General features: G+C 34.2%; 1 protein-coding gene across 5 annotated transcripts in view; it reads right to left on the bottom strand.

Moving 5' to 3' along the window:
• The window catches only part of SLC9B1 (solute carrier family 9 member B1), a 63,310-nt gene that overhangs the window by 30,341 nt on the left and 16,107 nt on the right, over window positions 1–16,862 (bottom strand). For 4 of the 5 annotated variants that reach the window (XM_044224382.1, XM_044224381.1, XM_044224380.1 and 1 more), the window contains 2 exons: window positions 15,057–15,126; window positions 13,181–13,325 (listed from right to left, as the gene is read on the bottom strand). In XM_044224382.1, coding sequence (XP_044080317.1) covers window positions 13,181–13,325; window positions 15,057–15,125 — 214 coding nt within the window. In that variant the 5' untranslated portion in view covers window position 15,126. Of the gene's footprint in view, window positions 1–13,180; window positions 13,326–15,056; window positions 15,130–16,862 lie in introns of those variants that run through there. The other variant, XM_044224384.1, reaches the window with a different exon arrangement.

The following is a 16,862-nucleotide window of genomic DNA, read 5'->3' as shown; positions in this document are numbered from 1 at the left end:
TGAGGTCACCTCAGGCCACTTAGGGGAAGAGTTAAAGTATTATTTTTTAAAGAATATTTTAAAAGTATATGTGAGTCCTTTAAAGTGCTAAACTGTTCTCAAAACATATGACATTTTAAAATTGTTATGGTAATATTATGAGCTTTACTTCATTATATATCTTAGAGTAGCTTTTGTTTCTTAAATTCCACATATGAGTAAAATCATATGGCATTTTTCTCTAATTTATTTTGCTTAGGATGATACATTTTAGCTCCATCCCTGTCATTGCAAATGGCAAGATTTCATTATTTTTGATGGCTGAGTAGTATTCAATGATCAATGATCAATATTCAATTAATATTCAGTTATATCGCACATCTTCCTTATCCATGCATCAGCTGATGGACATTGCGCTCTCTCCGTAGTTTGGCTATCGTTGGTAATGCTGCTGTAAACATTGGGTGCATGAACCCCTTTGAATCAGTATTTTTGTATTCTTTGGGTAAACACCTAGTAGTGTAATTTCTGGATCATAAGATTTTTCTATTTTTAACTTTTTGAGGAAGCCCCATACTGTTTTCCAGAGTGGCTGTACCAGTTTGCATTCCCATTAACAGTGCAAGAGGGTTCTCCTTTTTCTGCCTCCTCTTCAACACCTGTTGTTTCTTGTGTTGTGAGGTAGTATCTCATTACAGTTTTGATTTGTGCTTCCCTGAGAGAAGAATTTACTCCTTAAGAAAAAGAGCCAGGGTTTTGGGTAGGACTGATAAACTCTGAGGCCTTCCTGCCTGGGATTGCTCTCTCTCTTCCCCTCATTTTCCCTCACTTACTTCATTTGGGAAAAAATTCAGTTATACCAGTATAGAGGTAGATAAAAAACCAGCTGCTTTGTTGTCAGAGGAGGTGGAACAGATTTGATATGGAGTAGAGGGAGAAAACCCATAATTTTGTTAAAAATTGTGGATTGTTTTCAGAATCAGCAGAAAAAACATGTAGTGGTGTTAGTTTGAGGTTGCAGTTCAAGTTGATATGAGTGGCAGACAAGCTAAAAATTTAACTGTGAGATCTTAGATAATACAGAATCAGAAAGGTTAAGGTAAATTCTCTGTATATCTATGGCTGATTGGGAAAGTATGCAATCTCAGAGAAGACTCCAGAGAGTACGGCAAAAAAAAAAAAAAAAAAAGCAAGAAAGAACAAAGTGAGACTTGATTACTAGTAGCAATTTTGAATGTGTTCTTCAACCCACCTAAAGATTACTTGACAGAAGGTGGAAGCCTTATTGACTTGAACATAATATCTCCCCTAAATCACTTGGTGACTATTAAGTTATGCAGACAAAAGAGAAACTCCAAGGGAGATAGGCTAAAAACAAATAAACAAAAACCAAGAGACATCACTTGCTGCAAACCATGGGGCAGAATGATTCCACCAATTTAAGTACATGCAAATTACCCAAACAACAACAATAACAACACAACCACCACCACCTTAAGAAACTAAAACTGAATTCAAAGTTGCCATAATGTGTAACTAAACATTTCATTTTTCAACCTAAACTTACTAGACATACAAAGAAATGGGAAAGTACAACCATTTTCATAAAAAAAAAGCAGGCAATAGACAATGAATAAATGAATCCAGGTGTTGGATTTATGAAGTTCAAGGCACCCATTTTAAATATGTTCAAATAATTTAAATGTGATATTTAACTTAATAAAGAATATTAATAAGAGGTAAAATTTATTTAAAAATTGAAATCTGGAATTGAAACCTACAACAGTGAAATGAAAAGTTGACTAAAGAGCTCAACAGCATTTCTGAGCCTGTGAAAGAAAATATCAGTGAACCTGACTATAGATCAACAGAGATTAATTAATGAATCTGAAAAACTAAAGGAAAAAAGAATAAAGAAAAATGAACAGAGCCTCAAACACCTATAGAATACCATCAAGAGTACTAACATATGCATAAAGAAAGTCCCAGGAGGAGAAGAGGAAGGTAAGAAGGGGTAGAAACATATTTGAAAATATAATGTCTGAAAATCTCCCAAAGTTAATAAAAAATATAAGTGTATAGATGTAGAAGCTCAACAAATTCCAAGTAGACTAAGCACAAGAGAACTACACCTAGAGACATCACCGTCATCAAATAGCTAACAACAAAAGACAAAAGGAAAATCTTGGAAGTAGCAAGAAAATGACTCATCATGTACAAGGGTACAATAATGTAATTAACAACAGCATTTTCATCAGGAAAAATAAAAGCCAAAAGGCGGTAGAGTGACATTTCAAAAGTGCAGAGAAAGGGCACCTGGGTGGCTCAGTCAGTTGAGCACCTGACTCTTGCTCTGAGCTCAGGTCTTGATCTCAGGGTTGTGAGTTCAATTCCTTCATTAGGAATTGAGCATGGGCTCACTGGGCCCTTCACTGGGCATGGAGGCTACTTAAAAAAAAAAAAAGTGCAGGAAAAAACCCTGTCAATCAAGAATTCAGTATCTAGTAAAACTATTCTTCAAAGTGAATATGAAATAAAGACATTCTCAGACAAACAAAAATAGACAAAATTCACCCCACTAATGAAATACTAATGCTTTAAATTGAAAGAAAATGACAAAAGGTTGTGATTTGGACCAGTAGGAAGCAATAAAGGGCACTGGAAATGGTAAATAAATATCTAAGTAAGGAAGATTGTATGTATGTATACATATATATGTACACACACACATATATAATATATACACATATTATATATATACATTTTTAAAAAGTTAAGATTATTAAGAGCAATAAGTATAACAAAATAAATGCTTAAGTACAGAAGATTGTGTGTATATATATATATATATATACATACACATATACATTCATTTTTAAAAACTAAGATTATTAAGAGCAATAAGTATAACAAAATATTGTTGAATTTATAGCATATAGAGGTCTATTGGCTCAAAGCTGCTGTATACCACAGGAATTAAGTCAATGTTAAACTGAAGTAGGTTGTGAAAAATTGAAGATAATAATTATAACCCACAGGAGAAATCACTAAAACTAAAACCTCTAAAATATAGCTAAAAAATTAACAGGGAAATTGAAATACTGCACTAACAAAATTTGGTTAGCACAAAAGAAGCAGTAAAGAATGAACAGAAAAACAAAAGACATGACACTTACAGAAAACAAGTAATAAAATGGTAGACATAAGTTCAACTAAACCAGTAATTATGCTAAATGTGTTTGGTCTAAATTCAAAAGGCAAAGATTATCTTACTGGATTAAAAAAAAGAGATCCAATTATTTGGTATCTATAAGAAACATACTTTGGATGAAACAGATAAGCTGAATGTAAAAAGATGAAAAAAGACATATTATGCAAACAATAATCAGGAGTCAAAGAAGTAAACACAAGGGGACTTACAACTTATCTTAAAGCAAATAAAAATGAAAACACAGCATATCAATATTAATGGGATATGATGTGTACAGATGGAAATGTATAGCTTTAAAAATATTAGAAAAAAAGAATTATCTGAAATTGACAATAAAAACATCCACCTTAACAACTTAAAAAAGATAAGAAAATCAAACCAAAAGTAAGTAGAATGTATGAAATAAAAAAGATTGAAGTAGAAAATAATAGAAAACAAAAACATTAGAGAAAACCAATGAAATAAAAATTATTTGATATCAATAAAATAGATATCTCTAGCTAGACTGACAAAGGAAAAAGAAGGTACAAATGACCAAAATCAGGAATTAAAGAGGAAACATCACTTTAGATTTAGAGAAATTAAAATAACACAAAGCAAATATTGTAAAAAGCTTGAAGCTAAAAAATTAAAAAACTAGATAAAATAGACAAATTCTATTTTTTAAAAAAGATTTTATTAATGTATTTAACAGAGAGAGAGAGCACAAGCAAGAGGAGTGTCAGGTAGAGAGGGAGGGAGAAACAGGCTCCCTGAGGAGCAGGGAGCCTGATGTGGGGCTTGACACCAGGACCCTGGGATCATGACCTGAGCTGAAGGCAGTTGCTTAACCAACTGAGCCACCTGGGCACCCTGACAAATCCAGAGAAAGATACAAGTTACCAAAACTGATTCAAGAAGAAAGGAAAATAGAAATACCATATGACCCAACAATTCTGCTTCTGAGTATTTATACAACAAAAATAAAAGCAGTAAGTCAAAAAGATATATGCACCCTCCTCTTGTTCCCTGCAGCATTCTTTATAATAGCCAAGATAGAGAAACAATATTAAGTATCCATTTAAGGTGAATGGATAAATTGTGGTATATATATATATGCAATATATCCAGTCACAAAAAAGAAAAAAAACTTGGGGTGCGTGGCTGGGTCAGTTGTTGGAGCTTGTGACTCTTGATCTCTTGGTAATTGCGAGTTCAAGCCCCATGTTGGATGTAGAAATTACTTAAGAATATTAAAAAAAATAAGAAAGGAAAAGATAAAATTCTTTGCCGCTTGAGACAACATGGATGGACCTTGAAGGTATTATGCTAAGTGAAGTAAGTCAGACTAAAATACTGCATGCTCCCCTATACATGGAATCTAAAAATCAAGCTTACAGATACGGAGAACAAACTGATGGTTGCCAGAGGCAGGGATGGGGGGGGGGTTGACAAGATAGGTGAAGGGGGTCAGAAGTTACAAATTTCCAGTTATAAAATAAATAAGTTACTGGAATGTAATGTATAGCATGGTGCTATTGTTAGTGATACTGTATTATATATTTGAAAGTTGCTAAAAGAGTAGATCTTAAAATTTATCATGATAAGAAAAAAAGTTTCTGTGTACGATGATGGACGTTTACTAGATTTATTGTGGTGATCATTTTGTAATATATACAAATATGGAATCATTATATTGTGCACCTAAAAACTAATATAAGATTATATGTCAATTATACCTCTATTTAGAAAATTTTTAAAAAGCCAAATTGAGACACATTCAGACAAAAGCTGAATGCTATAAGACTTATTCTGCAAAAAAACACTGCAAGAAGATTTTTAGACTGAAGGGACAGAATTCCACATGAAAATTCAGATTGCCAGAAAGAAATGGAGAGAATCAGAGAATGTAAATATGTGGACAAATATGAGACTTTTTTAAACTTAAAAAAAAAAAAGAATTTTGGCTTTTAAAAGCAAATGTAGAAGTAAGAATATATACATAAATGTAGAAGTAAAAGTAAGAATGTAGAAGTAAAAATATATATAAATCTTGCACTGAAGGCAGAGGAGGGATAAATAAAGTCATATTGCTGTAAGGCTCTTCTATTCATTCCCTTCTATTCATCTTCTATTCATTCTCTTCTATTCATCACATCATTTGATGTGATGACCACAGGATATGTAGGTTTTTTTTTTTAAAGATTTTATTTATTCACTTGACAGAGAGATCACAAGTAGGCAGAGAGGCAGGCAGAGAGAGAGAGAGAGAGGAGGAAGCAGGCTCCCCACTGTGCACAGAGCCTGATGCGGGGCTCGATCCCAGGACCCTGGGATCATGACCTGAGCTGAATGCAGAGGCTTTAACCCACTGAGCCACTCAGGCGCCCCAGGATATGTAGGTTTATAGTAAGTCTTGTAGTTGGGTAGTGTTAGTTCTTATCTAATTTTTCTCCTTTGATACTACATTGGCTCTTCTCAGTCTTTTGCCACTTTATATAAACCTCAGATGAGTCTGTGGCATCCACAAAGTAACTTGTCCGGGTTTTGTTTGGGGTTCTATTGAATCTATGAATCAAGCTGGAAAGAACTGACATCCTGACAATACTGAGTTTTTCACGAACAAGGAAAATCTGTGCATTGATTTAGTTCTTTTTTGATTTCTTTCACTAGAGTTTTGCAGTTTTCCTAGTGTAGATCTTGTACATTTATTAGCTTTATACTTAGGTGTTTTATTTTTAGGGGTACTAATGTAAATAGTAATGTATTTTCAATTTCAAATTCCATTTATTCATTGTTGGTACATATGAAGACAATAACTGACTTTAGTATTATTAACCTTCTATCCTACAATCTTGTTATACTTGCTTATTTGTTGTCTCTGGAGTTTTCTTCTTGATTATTTTAATTTTCTACCCAATCATGTCATTTGTGAACAAGGGAAGTTTTATTTCTTTATATACTTTGTTTTTGTATTTTTTATTTCTTCATATGCTTTGTTTCTGCTCTTCTTATTGTATTAGCTAGGACTTCTAGTATGATATTGAAAAGGAGTAGTGTGAGAGGGCATCCTTGTCCTATTCCTCGTCTTAGTGGGAAAGCTTCTGTTTCTCACCATTTAGTATAATGGTGGCTGTGGATTTTTAGTCTATTTTATTTTTTTTTATCAAGCTGAGGAAGTTTCCCTCTATCTGTAAATTATGATGGATATTGGATTTTGTCAAATGTTTTTCCTGCACCTATTATTATGATCATATGATTTCTCTTCTTTATCCTGTTCATGTTATGGATTACAATCATTCATTTTCAAATATGAACCAACCTTGCATACCTAGAATAAATCTCACATGGTTGCATGATGTATAATTCTTTTTTTTTTTTTTAAAGATTTATTTATTTGTCAGAGAGAGAGAGAGAGAGCACACAAGCAGGGGGAAGAGCAGGCAGAGGGAGAAGCAGGCTCCTCGCCGAGCAAGGAGCCTGATGCGGGACTTGATCCCAGGACTCCAGGATCATGACCTGAGCCAAAGGCAATGGCCCAACCAACTGAGCCACCCAGGCACCCCTGTATAATTCTTTTATACATTATTAAGTCAATTTAGTAATATTTTGTTGAGGATCTTCTGGTTTCTGGTTTTCTTTTCTTGTAATGTTTTTGATTTGAATATGAGGCAAATGCTGACCTCACAGAATGATTTGGGAACTATCCCTCTGCTTCCATCTTTGGGAAGAGATTGTAGAAAATTGGTATAACTTCTTTCTTAAATATTTGGCAAGATTCTCCAGTGAAGCCATTTTAGGTCTGGTGCCTTTTGTTTTGGGAGGTTATTAATTATTGATTCAATTTATTTAATAGATATATTCCTATTCAGATTGTCTATTCTTGTGTATATTTTGGTAGATTGTGTTTTTCAGGAAAATGGTCTATTTCCTCTCAGTTATCAAATTTGTGAGCTAAGAGATGTTCATAGTATTCCTTTATTATCTTTTTATCTTATCTTAATATCTTTCTACAGCTCCATGGGTAGTGATGTAGTGATGTCCCTTCTTAAATTTCTAATTTTAGTGGATTATATTTTCTTTGTGTTTTTCTTAGCCTAGCTAGAGGTCTATTGAGCTTATCAACCTTATAAAAGAACCAGCTTTTGGTTTCATTGATTTTTTTGCTATTTTTTTAAAAAAGATTGTACTTATTTATTTGACAGAGACATAGCGAGAGAGGGAACACAAGCAGGGGGAATGAGAGAGTGAGAGAAGCAGGCTTCCTGCAGAGTGGGGAGCCCGATGCAGGGCTCAATCCCCGGACCCTGGGATCCTGACCTGAGCTGAAGGCAGATGCTTAAAGACTGAGCCACCCAGGCACCTAAAATTTTTGCTATTGATTTAAGTTTCAATGATATCTGCTCTAATTTTTGCTATTTATTTTCTTTTGTTTACTTTGGGCTTAATCTGCTCCTTTTTCAGGTTTCCTAATGTGGAAGCTTAGAAGATTGGTTTTAGATTCTTATTCTTTTCTAAAATGTGCATTCAATGTTATAAATTCTCACTATTTTAAAAATATTTATTGATTTGAGAGAGAATGAGCCAGAGAGAGAGAGAGCATGAGCATGGGGAGGCGTAGAGGAAGAAGCAGATTCCCTAGAGAGCAGGAAGCAGGATGTGGGCACGATCCTGGGATTCCAGGATCATGACCTGAGCTGAAGGCAGCCGCTTCACTGACTGAGCCATCCAGGTGCCCCTAAATTTTATAAAATTTCCTCTAAGCACTGCTTTCACTGCATCTCACAAATTTTCACAAGTTGTATTTTTATTTTCATTTAGTTCCAACTATTTTAAAATATCACTTGAAGTTCCCATGTATTATTTAGAAATGTATTGTTTAATCTCCAAGTATTTTAGGATTTTCCAACCGCCTTTGGAATTTTTGCTTAAACCCTTTATGGTCTGAGGGTATATACTGTATGATTTTTATTTTTTTAGATTAATTAAGGTGTTTTGTATGCATATGACAGAATGTGGTCCATCTTAGTGAATGTTCTATGTAAGCTTGAGAATAATGCATATAATCAGTGAACATATTTTTGCTATTATTGTGAAATGTTATGTGTTCAATCATTTAAGACTATTAAAAAAAAGTTTTTGTTTTACCTTCATGTACTCCTTCTCTGATGTGCTTCCTTCTTCATGTAAATCTGGGTTTCTGACCTATATAATTTTTTTCCCTCTGAAGAATTTCTTTTAACATTTTGCAAGGCAGATTTACTGGTTTGATTTTTGTTGGTCTGAGAAAGTCTTTATTTCTCTTTCACTTTTTCTTTTTTTTTTTTAATTTGGGGGTGAGGAACAGTGGGAGACAGAGAGAGAGAGTGTGTGTGAGACTCTTAAGCAGGCTCCATGCCCAGTGTGGACTCTGATGCGAAGCTCAATGTCACAAGCCTGAGATTATGACCTCAGATCAAGAATCAGACAGTTATCTGTCTGAGCCACCCAAAAGACCCTTCACTTTTGAATGATCATTTTGTAGTATACAGAATTTTAGGCTGGTGTGTTGTTTTTGTCTCAACACTTTAAATATTTCATTTCATTCTCTTTTCACTTGCATCATTTCGGCAGTTAAGTCAGATAGAATTTTTATCTTTGCTACTCTATCAGTAAAGTGTTCCCCCTCCCCGGCTTCTCTCAAGACTTTTAAAAATCTTTGAGTTCCTATAGGATGAATATGATATAACCAAGTGTAGTATTTTTGTTTGTTTGTTTATTTTTTGGTATTTATTCTGCTTGGAATTCTCTGAGCTTCCTGGATCTGTGGTTTTCTACCTGGTGCTAATTTGGGGGAAATCTCAGTTATTATTGCTTTCAAATCTTTATTCTGCTGCCTTTTCTCTTCTTCTCTGCTAATCCCATTATGTTTTGTAGTCATCCCACAGTTCTTGTGTATTCTGTTCCTTTTTTTCAATCTTTTTTTCCTCTTTACTTTTCAGCATTGGAATTTCCTAATGACAGATCCACAAGCTCAGAGATTCTTTTGTCAGCTGTGTACAGTCTATTAATGAAGCCATCAAAGACATTTGTTTCCATTAGTGTTTTTAATTTCTAGCATTTTTTTTTTTTTTTGTTCTGAGGACTTCCATTTCCTCCTTACATTACCCTTCCATTCTTACATGTTTACTTTTCCACTGGAGCCCTAAGTATATTAGTCATAGTTTTTAAAATTCACAGTTTGATAATTCCAACATCCCTGCAATATATGGGTCTACTGATACTTTGTCTCTTTAAACTGTTTTTTTTTTTTTTTTAAGATTTTATTTTATTTATTTGAGAGAGAGAGACAGTGAGAGAGAGCATGAGCGAGGAGAAGGTCAGAGGGAGAAGCAGACTCCCCATGGAGCTGGGAGCCCGATGTGGGACTCGATCCCGGGACTCCAGGATCACGCCCTGAGCCGGAGGCAGTCGTCCAACCAACTGCGCCACCCAGGCGTCCCTAAACTGTTTTGTTGTTGTTGTTGTTGTTGTTGTTGTTTGTTTGGTCTTTAAATACATCTTACATATTTTTGCTTAAAAGTGAATATATTGTCCTGGGTAAAAAGACCTTTGGTAATATAGTGGTAAGTTGTGTGGGAAGGGGAAGACTTCTATAGAGTTGAACCAGTCTTTAGTAAGCCTTTGCTCCTGCACTATGAACCTCACAAGTGCCTCTTAGTTTTTTTTTTTTTTTTCCTATCCCATTAGGTTTTATAGGATGGCTAGTGGGGGTTATACAGAGGGGATAAGTTTTGGTTATTTCTCTTTTCCCTGGTCAGTTTGGTTCAGATAAAATCCCCATAGGTTAGGTTCCGATAAAACAGTTTCTCTTGAGGGAAGGTATTCTTAAGAAGAGCAGAAAGCTCTAGTATACTGCATATGATTACTTTCCCCCTCCGCCTGCCAGATGGCTCCTGGAGGTAAAACTCACAAAAGTGTGTTTCCCGTACCATGACTGGCCTACCCCCCTCAGACTTATCCACCCTGAGTCCCTAGCCAATTTGTCAATTAAAATTTAGGTATACCTACCCTAGTACTGGTTCTCACAGAGGTTTCTGCTCTGATAAGTTATGATCCTTTGTGTCCACATGCTGTCTCCAATTTGGGGGTAGTTATTTGCCCTCTAGCCTTACTTTTTTGGTGGGACAAAGAAGAGTCATTAATTTTTCAGTTTGTTCAGCTTTTTATATGTTAAGGTGGAGGGATGATGCTGGACCAGAAATTGAAAGTGTCTGGGATATTATTTTTGAGCTCTAAACTTTCAAGACCACTTACTTCATAATACTGATGATAAGATTTTTTTTTTTCTGATGATAAGATTTTAATGGAGAAATTCTGGTCCTAAGATTATTTGAAAGTCAGAGTTGGACATATAATAAAGCTTTCCTTTCATTTATTTAAAGGAAAAACACTTTATGAAAAAGGTTATAAAGTACCTTTTATTGAAAACAAAGTATCTTTACTGAAATCAAACTTAAAAGAAACAAAAAAAGAATAATAGCCTAAAACCTAAACTTATTTCCCTAGAATATCCATTTCTTTGGTACTAGGCAAGCTACCACCCAAATAAAAGACATAAATAGTGTGATTAAAAGGGATGAGATTGATTTCTGCATGTGATTGAGAGTTTAGATTTCTTACTAAATTAACTTATATACATTATGGGATTGGTGAATTAAATATGATTTACAGAGAAACTGCAGCTCTATCTCCATTATCTAGAATATATGCTATTATCTAGAAAATATGTTTTAAGAGTTTCTGTACACCAATATATAGGGTGTAGTTGTGCGTGTGAGAGAGACAGAGATAAGACTCAGACAGACAGATGGAGATAGAGACAGAAAAAGAGAATACAAGAATATACACCCCCTAAGATAGAAACATGGAAGATCATTTTCCTATAAATTTCTCTAAATTTGAAAAATCAAAAATGAAAGCAAACAAAGGGGAAAACCAGTTATAAGCCCAAGTATATTTGTAGTTTCAATACTGGTGTTATAAAACTCCTAAATTAGTTCCTGAGCAAACTGCAGTTCTCAATCTCAGTGGATAATCTTTGGTGACCAATACATTTTCCTCTCTTCAAAGGCCCTGACCCTACTCCTAACAATTGCTGTATAGACAATACCCACTATATAGAGTATATGGTCATGGGAATGTGCATGTAAGATCTATGTGCAGAAATTATGTTTACAAAGAAGTCCAATCACTTTTCACTGTCGGATATTCAAGTTCAGCTTTAGAATCCTTAAAAATATTGATGTTAAGGGGCACCTGGGTGGCTCAGTGGGTTAAAGCCTCTGCCTTCAGCTCGGGTCATGATCCCAGGGTCCTGGATCGAGGTCTCTGCTCAGCAGGGAGCCTTCTTCCTCCTCTCTCTCTGCCTGCCTCTCTGCCTACTTGTGATCTTTGTCTGTCAAACAAATAAATAAAATCTTAAAAAAATATATTGATGTGAATTAAAAAGTAACTTTTACTAAGGGAAAAATCAATTAGTAAAATCTGGTTTCAAAAGTTTAAATTTAGCAAGCAGTAAATAAAGTAAAATTTTAGAGTGCCTGAGGGCTCAGTTGGTTATAAGTGTCTGACTCTTGGTTTCTGCTCAGGTTGTGATCTCAGGGTCATGAGATCAAGTCCTGTGTCAGGCTTGGCACTCAGTGCAGAGTCAGCTTGAGATTTTCTCTCCCCTTTTCCCTCTTCCCCTCCCACAGCTTGTGCATGTGCATGCTTTCTCTCCCTCTCAATAAATAAAATCTTAAAAAAAAAGAAAATTTTAAAACTTCAGTTACTTGTTCATCATATTTTAAACTAAATATTGTTCTCTATAGGATCTATACTTATGGAGACCAAAATCTAAGTTAAATCATATAGAATATCTAGAAAAAAATCAAGAAAATCTTTTATTAATATTAGGTGACAACATATAAATATACGACAATGAGATGCTTTAAAATTTTAAGGGTAAAGCAAATTTATACAATCCTTTACAAGGCAGCGGCTCTTTAAAAAATTTGGGTCCTAATTTTATTAAGAACCTTAATATTGCCAGGGGTATAATGTTCATTCCAGCTGACTTAAAACTAAATATCAGAGGTACCTGGGTGGCTCAGCTGGTTACATGTCCAACTGGTGATTTTGGCTCAAGTCATGATCTCATGGGTTGTCAGACTGAGCCCCACATTGGGCTCTGGATTCCATGGGAAGTCTGCTTGAGATTCTGTCCCTTGGCTCCTCTCCCCACTCTCTCTCTCTCTCAAAAATAAATCTTTAAAAAACTAAATATCAAAAGTAGGGTTTAAATAAAAATCTTTAATCAATCTTTAATCATTTAATCAATGTCATTCTTTCTTTTCCTTCCTTCCTTCTCTTCCTCTCTTCCTTCTTTTCTTTCCTTCCTTCCTTCCTTCCTTTCTTCCTTCCAGGTAGGCTCCACACCCATTTTGGGGCTTGAACTCACAACACTGAGATCAAGAATCAGATGCTCTACTGCCCTAGTCAGCCAGGTGCCCCTTAATCTATGCTATTTCTAATCCCCAAGATTTAATAGAAGAAGTCATGAAAAAATTAAAATATGTATCTGTTAAGCAATTATTATTAGTTTTTGACAGTTAAGGAAATATTTCCTCTTTGTCCACATATTGCTTGTAATAAGAACTGAAGTATATAGCTAAAGTGTACAGTAAATATATAGATTTAGCAGTGGCTTTGTTGGTTCGTGTTTTAATATTTATCATATTCATCAAATATAGGGGCACCTGAGTGGCTCAGTTAAGTGTCAGCCTTCTGCTTGGGTCATGCATGATCCCAGGGTTCTGGGATCAAGCCCCAAATCAGGCTCCTTGTTTAGTGGGGAGCCTACTTCTCCTTCTGCTGCTCTCCCTGCTTGTGCTCTATTTCTGTCAAATAAATAAAGAAAATCTTTAAAAATATATATTTATCAAATACATCTCTGGTTTTCTCTCTACTTACATTTCTTATTTCACATACCATTTGTAATAAATTTATTCAGTTTTCCTTGTGGAGGACAAGAACAAGTCTTTTCCATCTGTGGTTGTGGTTTTGTTTCCTCTGTTTGTGACAAGACTGTTTCCTTAGTTTCTTCATGTTCACTAATATTACTATCTTTGAGGATCTGAAGTAAAGCAAGGAAATCTTTGAAAAAATACACTTTTCATACAATTTTATGACAGTACAAAACCACCAAATCTCATAATTAAATTCATATCATTACTGTCACCCTGGAGAATTACACATATAAAAGAATATTCATGCACTATATCAATAGGTATTTGAGGATGTCACAGGAGAGCACTTTGTAGAGCACCTTGATTTAGCTTTTATAGACTTGAGTCCCTGCTATTTTTAATTTGTGATTTATGCATACTGAATAAGTGAGCTATAGTGTAGGCAGAATAATTAAAAGTGTTCCTCTTCAGTCTTACTGCCGACGATTATTTAATAAAACTTTTGTAGAATGAAAATACAACTATGTTGGAAAGGAGGTGAAATATAATTTTACTTGGACTCATTTCTTTGAAAAATTATATAACTGGAAAAAATGAGAAAAACAGTTCAAGCTTTCAGAAATTTAAGGTTCATGCTCCCACTATTAATTATAGATAACATCCTTAGGTAATTCATGGGTTTAGCTGCATCTTCCAGGCTTTTAATGGTAGTTAGTCTAATTATGAAACTGCTGACTTAGAAAAAAAAGGACATCTTAGTTGGTGAAAATATTGAGAGGTTTCTACCAAGGTAAACAAGACAAAAACAAAAAGAAAAACAAAAAGAAAAACAAAACAAAACAGAGTAGCATTAACCCTGAAATAGAAATCATCAGTTTTGCCTCATTGTCATGGTGTGTGTGTGTGCATGCACATGTATGCATGTGTACACACAGGCCAACACTTCGAGTGTATTGATAATACTTTGAGTGCAGTGGAGAGAGAACACTGGATTATCAGAAAAGCTGGGAACAAAGGCTAGAGGCATGGACATATTAAGGAAGCAAAGAGGAAACATTTAATGACTAGGGAGGCAAAGGCATCACAGCAGCTGATGTAAATGAATTATGCAGCTCTTTTAATATCAAAGTTCTTTAAATCTGATCATGATTAATTTTTTGGAGTTCTGGTATAAAGGCTTCTGTGGGAAGTCTGTCACTATACACAAGGGCCAAGGTAAAGACACAAAGATGAATTTTGATTAGTGTGGGTTAAAGGTCATATGAAGTAAGACCATACGACTATTTTAAGTTTTATTATTTCAGAATTTATAACAAATTGACAGAGACTAGGATAAAGTCTTTACAGACAAATAATTTGAATCAATGGTGAATATCTTAAATATTTAAAAGAAGAAAATCTGGGCCCTTGAGAACCATAGAAACCTCTGTTTTAAAAAAGTAAAATTTTTAAAAAGTAAATTAATTTATAATTCTAACCATAAGCAATTATTATGGAGTAAAATAGACCAAAAGGTTTATGACTTACTCTGTACTCTTAGAAAAATAAAAACTTGGTTCTTTTCAAATATATAACACAACATTTTAATTAATTTCTTTACCTCCTATAGACTAAATTATTGAGTTTTTCCTAGATATGGTGAGAAATAATAAGCCATATTTCCATTATTCTTGATATCTGAACTCTTTACTCCAAAATAATCTTTAGTCACCCCTTTCCATCTTTTCATTCCTTTTGCTCATTTCTTAGTACCTGTTTAAACTAGTTATTTTTAAGTGACCCCTTCTCATTTTTTAACTAGACATATAATAGAAACCTAACTGGTAAACTTGAAAAATAAACTTTAAGATCAGATTGATTTTTATATTGTACATTACAAAATAGTTTTAGGTTTTTACCTGAGAAGTTGTAGATGATGGGGTGTTTTTATCCTCCAGATGTTCATTCTGTGATTCTGTGGTGTACATGCTAATGTTTAAAAGAAAAACAATTTGAATAAAATAGTACTATACAGACATCTGAAACAAACATGCGTAAGAGGGATTAATTTTTTAATGATTTTTTTATCATAAAGTTGTTTCACAGTCAAGCCAGATAGCTTCATAGTTAAGACAGCTCTAAATATTCATTGTAAAGTTATGAAGCAAAATCATGTATATATGTTTTAAAAACCATTATCACACAGAAATTTAATACCTCTCAGTAGTTCATAATGGTGGGTCATATCGTAAAAGCATGTATCAGAAAACCCAGTTCTTTATTTTATGCACTAAAATAATTTCCAGCATTTCAGTCACATCCCTGTCAGAAGAGTCCAAAATTTTTAAAATTAAATATGATCAACTGCATTAATACCTACATCTGTAAGTTACTGATACATACTATCTTTATATGTAGTCCATTTGAAAGATCCATAGGTGCAACATTTAAACAAAATAAAATAAGTTTCATTTTGAATAACAATGAACTAGAAAAAAAAGAATTAAGAATTAATTATAAACACAAATAATTAATTAATTAACCACATCAGGAGAAGAATTAGGTCTGGAAGCTTATTTTTAAATATCTATTATTTCTACCTTCTCTGTGATTTCTGCTGCCATAAAAATATCTTTCAATTCCTGAGTTACTGTTGAGGACAAAATTTAAAACTTTAAGTCTGAATTTTTAGGTACTTGATAAGACCAAACCTCACAGTTTTTCCTGTATCTAGACTTTTTAAAAAAGACAAGCAATTTTAAGAAAAGAATCATTAACATTTGAGTATCCACCACATATGCCAGGTGCTTTACATTTATTGCCTCATTTTAATGAAGTAAAATATTAGTGTGTAAAATCCTATAAGGAATCATAACTAATTTACGACATTAAAACAGAAAATAACTTTTATTTTTAAGATGTGATGAAAAATAGCTAAGTCCCTTTAAAGTAAAATTCCATTTTAATGAAGGGAATATAGAAACTATTTGGTCATTAGAATGAGAGCCTGTCATTAACTGTTAGACTAGAAGTTAAAAGTGAGCAAGCTGTATGAACAAGGAGGGTAAGTGAAATCACCCAAGCTGTGTCAAGTTCTGAAAGGATAGGCTGAGGGCTAGAAATATTAAGAAATTTGAGCTGGAGTGCACAAGAGTTGTGAGGTCGGGACACAAAGTCCCATCCATACAGTAATTATTGAATGTCTATTCTTCTAGGCTCTGAAGATAAAACAGCAAAATAACATAAAACAAAGGTAGGTTTCTGCTCTTATGGAGATGATATTCTTGGTGGGAGGAAAACAAAGACAATATATTTTCAGGTTGTGATTAAGTACTGGAGAAAATAAACCTAGAAGATGTTACAATGATCATCAAGGTGACATTTGAGCTGTGACCTAACTTAGGAGAAACTGTGAGTCATAACTAGGCAGGTAGACAGGAAGAAGCAAACATAACACCAAGAATTGTATATGACACAAGGTAGCGTATTTTAAAATCGACAGCTATGTTGGAGCACCTGGGTGACTCAGTTGGTTGAACCTCCAACTCTTGGATTTGGCTCAGTTGTGATCTCAGGGTTGTAAAATTGAGCCCCGAGTCTGTCCCTGTGCTCAGCACAGAGTCTGCTTAAGATGTTCTCTCCCTTTGCTCTCCCCCAGCCCCACCCCCACTCTCTCTCTTTCTCTAAAAATCAATAAACAAATCTTAAGGAAAAAAAAAATCTAT

Source organism: Neovison vison, chromosome 11 (assembly GCF_020171115.1).
Source record: "Neovison vison isolate M4711 chromosome 11, ASM_NN_V1, whole genome shotgun sequence".
Taxonomy (NCBI): domain Eukaryota; kingdom Metazoa; phylum Chordata; class Mammalia; order Carnivora; family Mustelidae; genus Neogale; species Neogale vison.
The sequence above is the reverse complement of the archived record's forward strand: the minus strand, read 5'-3'. Positions and strand labels throughout refer to the sequence as shown.